Source organism: Syngnathoides biaculeatus, chromosome 18 (assembly GCF_019802595.1).
Source record: "Syngnathoides biaculeatus isolate LvHL_M chromosome 18, ASM1980259v1, whole genome shotgun sequence".
Lineage (NCBI taxonomy): Eukaryota > Metazoa > Chordata > Actinopteri > Syngnathiformes > Syngnathidae > Syngnathoides > Syngnathoides biaculeatus.
The window spans coordinates 365,839-376,949 of NC_084657.1; the positions used below are offsets into that span (position 1 = coordinate 365,839).

Consider the following 11,111-nt stretch of genomic DNA (forward strand, 5'->3'; position numbering starts at 1 on the left):
TTCCTAACAACATCAACGGAGAAGACTTGAAGGACGATGGGGGCCATTTGGCTCCAAAATGGGGCAGCGGAGCACAAAATCGGATGCAAAGGCCGCCACGAAACTGAGACCTGTGCGCAATTCCACTTTTTCAAATCCTGTCCTGTACTTTGTGAGGTTTGCAAGGCCGGGACGGAAAAGGAAGTCTTCACTGGTCACGCCGGCCGAGTTGAGCGCAGCTTTCGTTTCCCTGCTAAATGTTTCAGGTCGCTTTCATTTCAAATAGACCGACCAAAACAGTTCCGTCATTGTTTTGTTGTCGTCCGCTCCCCCCACGGGGTCAGTTTTGAACGTCTTCAATGTAAAATACACGCATAAAAACCACAAAGACGAGGACGATTTTTACAAGATTTAATTTATGAACTATCGTACAGTTCACATAAGGCCTTCATCTTTATTTGCTCAGTCAGACAATTTGATGGTTTTCCTTTTGAAGCATTTGTCCCGTCTTTGGACGAATTTTTCAAACGGAGAGGCTTTCATCTCTCCCGTGGTTTGTAAGTCATGCACTAAGTGGCCTTGAACCCTTCACAAAAAAACCCCAAATCATCAAAATACACGAGAAATGCTCGGCGACGGGGGCCTACCCCAGCCTACAAACAGGTACACAAGTCACACTTTGCCCACTGAATGGTTTTGAGCAGTCCCGCTTGTGTATTTACAGTGTTTTCTCTCCATGGGCCGGTCGCAGCAACTCCTTTCAAACGGATGACCAAACATCATTGTGGAGAAAAAAAAACAAACCATCCAGTGATAGAACACACTTGTCCTGTCCCAGTAGGAAACACACAGCTCGGTTTTGTTAGTTTGAAGGTTTGGACAAAAAAAAAACAAATTCTTCATTAAGAATGGACGATATGCTAAAATACTTCAATACGTCGTGATTTGCAGTCAGTGTGGAAACTGGAGGGAATATTCAACACCATCTTCTTGTTACGTTTCAAGTGCGCTGATCAAATATGGCTACAATTCTTCACTTGACCCACATTGACAATCAAACCCCGAAAATCCATCGGGCTCAACCGACAGCTAGAAAGGGCGCGAGGCCTGAAACTGGATCGGCGCCCTGGAATAATCCAACCGATGAGATTTTTTTTTTTTTTTTTTTACATTTGGGGATCTTGACTACTAAACGGGGAACATGGACAATACAAATGTAACGCTACGCTATCAAAAAGTGCTTCAGAGAAGTAAGCGGGTATAAAAAAAAAAAACCTCCTTTTTACGTAAACAAAATTTGATCTGGAGAGGCTATGGCTGAGCTGTCAAAATGATAAATGCACAGTTATGCCCCCCCCCGGAAAAAAACTCAACCAAAATTGGACATTAAAGTGCATCCCTGGATGTGTAAGCCTCGCCGCTACCAATGAAATGGGCTTGCCAAAGACCTCCACCAGAGGGCGCAACATTTCACCCCCAAAAGGACACGGAGGGCCAGACGACAAATCCAGTGGCAGTACTTCATGAGGACAAAGAACAGATTTAAAAACACAGCGGCCACAAATGTCTCGTGCCCGCGCCCCGCCCCCTTTCCATCATCCACCACGACGTCGGCACATCCGTCTTGCTGTCGAGAATCTGGGGGGGGGGCGCACGCGGTTTTCACAGCGTCTCCTGTTCGGCGGGGGAGTGGTGAGGGTGGGCGTGCTGGTGCAAGGGGGGCAGCAGGGACTGCAGGGGGGACTGCGGGGTGGTGGGCGGCGACTGCTGCTGCAGGGGGCTGAAGTGCGGAGGAGACGAGCGGTAACACGAGTAGGCCGAGCTCCCGCCCAGGGTGGCGGTGGGCGAAGCGGGGAGCCCCCCCGGCCCCGTGGGGGAGTCCACGAGCGGCTGGTTGTAGAAGAAGAATGCACACTGGTGGATGAAGATCTCAATGATTGTCTGGTAGGTGCGCGTGGCCGTCAGGGCGTCCATAGTGGTGAAGTCGGGCCGCATGAGCGTGGGCCAGAAGCAGATGGACAAGTTCTCGCTGGTCATCAGGTTCAGCCTGCTCAGCTGGCTCACCCTGAAGTTGGGGGAAGACGCGAGTCAGTCTCCGGTCGGTCTCCGTGCGACTAACAATTGATCGATGTCAATCAGTTCGTCAGATCGAAAAGAAAAAACAAACCCATTTACTTGTGTAAGTGGCTGACGACGTATTTGAAGGCATCGTAGTTCTCCCTGGGGAATCTCCTCAGGACGTCCTTCATGGCGTAGAGCCGCTGTTCTCTGTCACCCGTCTCTGCGTTGACAGCAAACAAACGGGGGCGTCAAAACCTTCAGCGCGGCATCCGCGGCGAAGGTTTATCGCCGAGGGGCCTCTTTGCGCCATCGATCATTGGTTACGGGCCGGCGGGTTTTTCTTACTGAAAGCGTCCAGTAGGTCCGCCTGCAGAGCACAAGGCACCAGGGGCTCAGGCAGCTCGGAGAAGAAGCTCTTGAGGGCTCCGGCCACAGTGTTTATGGAGAAGTCTTTCTCCACCAGGTCTAATCCGTGGTCTGCAAGACGAAAGCGGGGGGGGGGCACCATCAATGAGAGGAGAAAGCGGCTCTTTGGAGTCAACCTTCACTTTGCTCTCTCAACTCACCCTGTTCAAACTGCCTCTGGATGCTTTCCATCTCGGACTTGTTCCCACTGACCCGGTACAAACCTTCCGTGTTCAGACCTGAGAAAAGCCGGGAAAAGTGCAGCTTATGAGCAAAAATGGATCTCGTCCATTCGCTTCCGTAGACACCCACCCAAGACAATCGCATTCGTTCACTGTGACACACGGGAAACTATCAATCCATCCATTTCCCAAGCGTGCTGGAGCCCATCCCAGCTGTCGTTGGACAAGAGTCGGCGGCGCACCCCGAACCGGTCGCGACAGACGACAGTCGCGCTCCCAATCACACCGACGGGGCAATTTAGAGTGTCCAATTAATGTGGGAGGAACGGAGCGTAACCACCCGGACAAAAGCCACGCGGGTATCCGAACTCCACACTGGCGCGGCCGGGATTGGAACCCCGGTCCTCACAACGCGATATTACGATGCATACTATTGTCAGAGGAATAGGCAGTGAATCACAATTGATGGTCAAAATAATTAGCTTGCATTGCAGCTGTTCGGCTTGTCGAGCAACAAATACTGAAAACCAAAATTGCCCACCCGTGGTCTCAATGAAGCGAACGCACTTCTCGATGAAGAGCGGAATCGGCCTCTCCGGAGACACCACGTTGACTAAGGGGACCCCAAAGTAGCTGCTCTCCATGGGCTTGGGGATTGCTGGGCGGGGCTTTGGTCTTGATTTCTGAAAGGAAACCAAAGAGAGACAAAGTTGGCAAGGCGAAACCCGCTCCCGTTTCCGGAAGACGCGGCGGACGCCCACCTTGGCCGTTCGCCGAAGGCTCTTCAGGATGTTCCTTTTTTTGGGGTCCTCGTTCTCCTCGTTCACCAAATGTTCCCCCTTGAGTGTCCCGTAGTCGTCCTCCTTGGACTTGGGGAGCGCTCCCATCTCGTCGTCGCTGCCGATGAAGCTGGTGCGGAAGCTGCTGAACTTGCCGAGCCGCTTGGAGCGATCGCGATAGAGACGGGGCTTCACGCCCGCCGCCGAGAATTTCCTCCTCCGCTCCAGGGAACCGCTGTCTGCTTCGCTGTCGGAGCCGTTGCCGTTCGAGTGCATCCTGTTGGAGTTGCGGATGGTGATGATCTTTCCTTGCGTGCTGTCGTGCGGCACGGAGTAGATGATTTCGTCGTTGCTGGGGCGGGGCTTGCACACGGCGTCTAAGGGTTCCGCGTAATCCGACGGGTCGTACCCCACGTCGCCTCCGGGCACCCAGGAGACGGCGGACGGCAGCGAGCGGCGGTGAGCGACCGTGTCCGTGTACGGGTTTCGGCTGACCTTTCGAAAGTCAAAAGTGACGCCGGGTTTCATTCTCGCGTGCGGGGGCGCCTTGTTGTTGAGTTTGCTCTCCAGGTCTCGGATATCGGAGATGAGCGAGACGTCGCCGGAGTCCGAGTCGGGCAGGTTGAAGCCCCCGTGGTGAGACGCGAGGGTGCCGTCGTGGTACGGAGGCGAAGGCTCGACGTCGTCCTCGGAGTCCAGGAACATGGTGACCGGACTGGGAGAACTACAGCGCGGGGAGTACACGTTTTCGCTGGTGCAGGCTTCGGCGACGTTATCGTACATGTGCGTGGCTTCCACGATGTTGCGTTTCTCCACCGCCTCCATGAGAAAGGGATGGAACATCTCTATCCTGTGCAGGCCCCCCGCGACGCCCCCCGATCCGCAGACCACGCTATTGAAACGGCCTTCGATCTCGTGGGCAAGCTCCTCCCCTTGGATCTGCTGCTCCCGGGCGTAGTTGCTCTCCGTCAACTCGGCTTGGCTGTCGCCCACGGCCAAAAGCTGCACCGGGATGATGTCTTGAACCTCACACAAGAAGGCGCACAGCGTCTCAAGGGATGCCTTTCGGGAGACCGAGTACACCGCAAAGTAGCCGTGGACCAGCCTGCTCTTCCGCAACGCGAAGGAGGCGTGATACGAGACGAAGGACAGCTCTATGGCCAGCTTATGCCCAGCGACCGTCTGCTCCAGCAGCACGCAGGTGCCGGCGTTGGACACGGGCCTGCAGTGCTGATGCATCAGGAAGGGCGAGAGCAGCTGCTCAACGTCGTAGGAGTCGCCGCACATCAAGCACATGACGATGCGGAGGTCCGCCTCGGGATCCGGCTGATGAGGAGACGGGGGCTCGGGGAGGAGCGGGGGGGAGCCGCCGCCGAAGGACGCGCTCCTCCGGATATCCAGAAGGCCCCGGAGCACCTGGTTGATTTGGGACTCGCTGACGCGATGCCCGTAGCCCACCCCGGGGGAGGCGGGATCCAGGAAGCTGCACTGGAGTCTTCTCGCGACCTGCTGTCCCTGCGTTATCAGGTTTAAGGCAGTTTCTCCACCGACGTCGGCGTACGAGCCGACGCCCCTTTTGGTGACCAGGAGCAGCGAAGTCGGCAGCTGCGCCAGCTGGCTGTCCCTCCGCCCCAGCGTTGATTCCCGAAGACGCTCGAGGCTTTCGATCACGTAAGACAGGGATTCTTTGGAATTGTACAGACACAGGCATCCGTGAGGGGCGAACGTCGGCGTGTGGAAAGAATTCACAGGAAGACGCACGTTCCCTTCGATGGGCCGCAGCGTCAGCTCGTACATCTTCCCGTCCAACACGTACCAGTCGTCGTTTGTGCACAGAGCCCTGATCTCGTTGGCAAATTCTCTGGCCAGTCCATCCTTTCCCAATATGACGAGATTGATCCGGTCGGCCTTGGTGTCTCCGAAATGAGCTCTGGCATCCAAAAAACACGGGTAACACGTGGGGAAACGGGACGCCAGGAGCTGTTCGATCTTTGAGTCTCCGCAGTTTGGACTGCTCGGGCAAGTCTCCTTCGTGGGGTGATACACAAAGTGGATATGTTTCAGTACGAGAGCGTCCCTTTCGGCTGGAAGCTTCTGCAGCGCCTTGAACCGCTGCTCCTCCACCAACACGTCCTGAATGGCCCCCATTTTTTCCTTGCTCGGTTTGGCGTCCACTTTGAGTTCGTAGAAAAGCTCGGAGTACTCCAGCAACAGCTCCTGAAAGTCTTCCTTCGCGCGGTCAATGAGCTCCTTTTGATGCCGGTTGTAAAGGTCCAGGTACTCGGGCTCCTCGAGCCACTGGTAGAACTCTTCGTTCATGATGAAGCTGCGAGCCTCTTCCCAAGGTCTCCCGGGTGTGACAAAGGGAGAAGACGAAAGCTTGTGCTTGAACTCGAGCCTCATCTCCGCCCGTCTGCACTCGTTCCGCAAGTGCTCCAGGTGGGCGTTAAACAGTTCCTCGGCTTCATCCGTCTCCAGAAGGTCCGACGGGATCCGCTCGTCCTCCATGTTGTCAATGTGAGACGTATCCTCCCAAGGCGAGTCCTCCAGAACAACAAACCAGTGGGCAAAGTGCTGCTTGGACTCCAGAACCTTCTGTACACCGGACCAGCTGAGTTGGTCGATTTCGTCCAGGTCGGGCACCAAAGAACTCAGTGCGAGAGGAAGCGTGCTCAGGTAGATTGTCCGACGACGCTCGATATGTTCCTGCTTCAGACGGTAAACGTGCTGCTGGAAAAGCTTCTTGCATTTGGCCGTTCCCTCCAAGAAAACGTACTCTTTGTACTCCGGGGACGTGTTCATGCGTCGGCTGGTGTGCAGCCAGGTTTCGTTGTGATTCTTCACGATCCGGTTGATCAGCCATTCGTAGCGATCCTTGGCGGACGCTATCTGCTGGCTCTGCAGCTTCAGTGCTTCGAAGTAGGGGATGATCTTGGGCTTGCCCCTGCTTCTGTCAATCAGCTGAGCCAACGTGAGGAAGGCGAGGTCCACGTTGATGTTTGAACGAGCGGATGTCTCCACCACGGGCAGACTCTTTTTGGTGATGGCGAAGGTATGCGCATCTTTGATGTAGCGTTCCACTCCTTCATCGCACTTTGTGAGCACGAGCACGGTTGGTTTCTTCGTCTTGCTGAGCTGACCGTAGAGGTTTGTGACAAATTTCAGCTGGTCGTCAAAGTTGCGGTTCATGCCCCGGCTGACGTCAACGCAGAGCAGGAAGCCGTCCACCTGCAGCTTGCCCTCGGGCATTTGTTTTTGCTCAAAGTCTTGCTCCAGGCCCAGCTGATCGGTACAGAAATACATGAGCTTCTCCGCTGACGCCAGCTTGGTTGCAGCCGCCCGTTTCATGTAAGGCTGCATTGCGGTGCTACGGTGAGGCTGAAAGGTCTGGTCGTCGATGAATTCCGTTTGCTCCACGACGTGCATTCGGCACTCCGGCCCTTCTTCCAGAAGCCGCGAGACTTCCCCCCAAAAGAGAAAGTGATCATTGTTGACCACTCGTCCCCCAAAGTCGCTGGTGCTCAACACCGACGTGTGGTCCAAGTAGAAGTCGTCGGCGCTGGGCCTGACGTACCTGTTACACAGGCAGGACTTTCCCACTCCGCACTGGCCTTTGTCTTTCTCTGTACCTGACAAACCCACCACGATCAGATTGTAAACGGGGGAGCGGACGTCTTGCTTTTTCGCCATCATCATCTCCTGAGGCTCATCCTGCCATAAACGGCGACTGTGGTGGGAAAGGTTTGTCCATAAAGCTGCTGAAGGGCTGACTTTTCGCTTGGAGTTTCAATTGATGGAGCTGTGCGATATGTCGACGATATGAAGGCTCCCTTCCTTCATTCATCCCCTTTGAACGTCAGGTCCTGGAAGACAAGGGGGGACCGGCTTTAGCAATTTTGCACTGCACAAACGGCCACAACATTATCGTCGAGTGTCGGACTTGAAAATCAACTGACTGACCGGGCGGGCAGAGGTGGGAGTCGCCGCGTTCTCGATTGTACCACCCGTGGCGCTAAATCCCACCAGTAGAACAAAAACACCTTGCCAAGTTGACCGCGTTGCGCCGTACACGGGTCACATACCTACGTTCAGTATCAGTGAAAGTTCCTTTGTTCCAAAACGAAAAACGGATGGAGACTCGCATCCCATGACAAATGGCGTCGTCGGCGATGGTGTGACCATCTCAGTCACGTTCAATCGGCGGTCAGAATGATTCAGTGTTCAAATTTGAATTCTTGAATTGTCAACTGGTAGCTGACAAGAGACCCTCTTTCCGGGTTTATGACGACCCCCTCGACCAAACTAGCAGGAAACGTCTTCTGACAATTCAAATGCAAAAATCTGCAACAAATAGACGTCCTCATGCATCGTCACGCAATAAGTACCGCGTCTTTAAAGAACACGGGGAAACCCAGTTGACGGGGTCATGGCTACGGCAGCTCCGACGTGTGAGTTCATTGATGCCGCATCTCAAATACTCTGCTGCCTCGTTTGATATCGTAAGAAAATCACAGACAGAGAATCATGGCGCTCCACAAGTCTGGCTCATCCTTGGGGGCAATTTCCAGATGCTTGAAGCTAAGTATGAACATCGTGGGAATGTCCAGCCTTTACATCGTTCAGGGAGGAGACCGACTCTGTGTCCCAGAGATGAACGTGTTTTGGTCCAAAATGTGCAAATAAATCCCAGAACAAAAACTGAAGACCCATGTAAAGATGCTGGATGAATGGAGGAAAGGGGGGGGGGGGGCTTGTAGCCCTGAGAACACCGTCCAAGCTGTGAAGCATGGAGGTGGCAGCATCATGCTGTGGGGGCTGTTTTGCAGCAGAAGAAAATGGAGCTCCTCATAAAGGAACGGCATCATGAAGAAACAACATTACGTGGAGATATTAATGCAACATCTCAAGACATCAGCCGGGAAGCTTGGACAAAAAAAAAATTGTGTATAGATCTGAAAAGGCGTGTGCGAGCAAGGCAAGCGACAAACCTGACCCGGTTCCAGCAGTTCTGTCATGAGAACTGGGCCAGGATCCCAGCAGAATACTGTCAGACGTTTGTGGAAGGTCACCCAAAACCTTTGAGCCAAGTCATGCACTTCAAGGGAAATTCCGCTCGGTCTTAAACCTCCAGGAAGAGAATCTAAAATTGGACAAAATGAAGTCATTTTGCTGATCCCGACTGACCTGAAACTGGAGAGATTCAGTCTTGATTTGACTTTGGACTTTGAGACAAAAAAAAAAAAACTGAAATTGGTTCCGGCACAGCGGATGGAAACGTCTGGCTTCATCATGCGCAAATGCATCCTATTGGACTGCCACCTCCTTTCTGTGGCTACAAAATGAGATATTAAAAAATGTACTCCAAACATCAAAGTTCAAAATTGTCAAACACTTTTCCAATCTTCAACATTTTCCCCTGATTTGAACGCTTGACGTTAGCGGGATTATTCAGAACATTTCATTCTGAGCAAATGGCCCCTATTTTTTTCTTTCTAATGTCAGAATATCAGATGTTGAGTAGTAATAATTCACATCTTGTACTTGGTGTAACATTCTGGGCTACGAGGACCGTCAACTGGTTGTTGCAACGAATGAGCGGGTCCGGTTCATTTGGGTTCCAAAGAGCAAAAGCAAGACCGTTAATGTCGTGATTTTTCGTGCACGGTCTCGCGATCCGTCAGTACCTAGCATTATTTTCGGAACCTATTCGACATTTCAAAAGTCACAATGATTCCAAACGCGGCCGGCATAGGAATCATTGTGGACTGGAAGTATTGTCGTTGCTTGCTATTGCCACGAAACAAGCAGAAGTGTATTTGACGGGCTCCAGAAATGGAACTGAAGTACCACTGGAGTATTTGCCATTCAACCACTGTGGATGAAGCGCAGTATCCAGTCGAGTCCGCTTTTGGCCACGGGTCATTTGTCCGCTGGCTTGAATGCACGGCCTGGAACCGGGCTTGCGGGTCTCGGCACGCAAATAAATCTCTGACAGGAACAAAGAGCACGAAGCGTTTGGACCCGATCGGGGGAGTCGAGAGAAGCAAATAAGCGGACAGACACGGGAGCGAGCAAAACCCACTAGCGGCTCGCTCGCGCATTGCTCAGCTGGGCTAGGCCTGACATCCAAAATAAAGAACGACGTGCAACGCGGGTGGGGCTCATCCAAACACAATCGACTTGCCGGGATGATCCCATTTGGCCACCTTACGTATTGCTGTCGATATGGGGAAGGGGGGGGGGGAATTTGTTTATTTGTTTGTTTGTTTGCTTGCTTGCTCGCTCGCTCCTGACCAAGCCAGGCCTGCCCGCTTTCTTCTGCACATCTACGTCATGAGATCGCAAGAAGCCCGTCAAGAAATCCGGGCTCGGCGGGGGAGCCCGTCAAAAAGGGGCTTTCTCGAACCAGCTGTCCGGCGCGGGGGGGGTCACACTTAACGGCACAAATAAGAGGAGGGCGCGCATAGCGTCGCACGTCTCTCCCGTTCTCTCGCCGCAGCTGGCAGGCCGGCCGTCTTGCGGCAGCCGCAGAAAAGCGCGCACGTACGCACGCACACACATCCATACATACAAAAACATTAAAAAAAAAAAAAAAAAAGCAACAACACTCGACCTTCTCCATCCGTGGCGAGTACTCACTCGAGTGCATGCGCGGTCGCCGGTGAAAATGTGCGCTTAGTTACCCGTGCTTGCCTCCTCCTCTTCGGCATCGCTGCAACTGGAAAACACCGCAAAGGCGACAAAGGTCCGCAAAAAAAAAAAAAAAAAAAAAAAAAAAAAAAGGACGGAGGACAGCCCGATGTGGCCGAAGCGGGCCCAAATCCGACAAAGCCTTCCCCGTCGCAGCTTCACCACGTTGCTCGCCTTTCGCGAGGGTCCATTGTTGTGCACATTTCGAGCCGGGCCGACGCCGCGACGCCTCGCGCAAAACGGCCCGAGAGCTCGCGGTCCATCCAGCAAAAACAAAAACGTCCACCGGCACCGGCCGTTCGTGAGAAGCCTTCGCGGAGCAGATGGCGCGTGTGCGAAAGTGCGAGTCGAGGCGGCGGCGGCGGCAGCTTTCCGATAATGGCGGCGGCGGCGGCGGGGGCCCTCCTCCCCCCTTCTCCGGAGCCAGTCCTCCTCTTCTCTTCTCTTCTTTTCTTTTCTTCGGGAGAGCGACTCACCCAGCGGCGCCCGCACAATACTGCAGCGCGGCCGGCCGGCCGGCGAGTGGCGACTGCGGGCTGCGTCACTGGCCTCTCATCGATCGCACGCGCGTTCGACATCCTCACCGGGTCCGCGACGCTCCGACTGCATTCCAACAAGATTTTAGACGGGGAAAACTGCTGCTGGAAAGGGGCATTTAAACAAACAAACAAACAAACAAAAAAGTGGTTCAAGTATTCATTCTCGCAACTTCTCCCAGTTTTTGTATTCCTCCTGTTCCCACGCGGCAAAATTGAACGACGCGTCGAAATATTGAGAGAAAAATGATCACCACTAACGACGCGGACTACAATTTACCACCAACTTTAATTTTCCAACAGGAACGCTTTCGATTAGTGTTCCAGTCCGCCAGAGAGCCGCGGCGACGTCTTCTTTCGTCGCGGCTTGGATAAGATGTCGATCTACAGAACTTCTACCGTCTGAGTTCCTGGTGAAGAACGGAACGCCCCCGAACATCAGTCAAGATGTGTGCACAAGTCGCGTCTCCTTCTCTGGG

At 53.7% G+C, this 11,111-nt stretch overlaps 1 protein-coding gene across 6 annotated transcripts; it reads right to left on the reverse strand.

Moving 5' to 3' along the window:
• Nucleotides 1-626: 626 nt before the first annotated feature.
• arhgap35b (Rho GTPase activating protein 35b) lies at nt 627-11,111 on the reverse strand. Of its 6 annotated transcripts, XM_061803558.1 has the most exons (8): nt 10,920-11,111; nt 10,046-10,737; nt 3,389-7,269; nt 3,169-3,310; nt 2,607-2,684; nt 2,386-2,517; nt 2,155-2,260; nt 627-2,044 (listed from the first exon to the last, which is right to left on the reverse strand). In XM_061803558.1, exons 3-8 carry the CDS (start codon nt 7,100-7,102, stop codon nt 1,642-1,644), a joined length of 4,575 nt encoding a protein of 1,524 aa, XP_061659542.1. In that variant the 5' UTR covers nt 7,103-7,269; nt 10,046-10,737; nt 10,920-11,111; the 3' UTR covers nt 627-1,641. The 6 variants fall into 6 exon arrangements, with proteins under 6 accessions (XP_061659542.1, XP_061659540.1, XP_061659538.1 ...); XM_061803556.1 differs by having other exon boundaries at nt 10,090-10,926; XM_061803554.1 differs by having other exon boundaries at nt 10,046-10,926.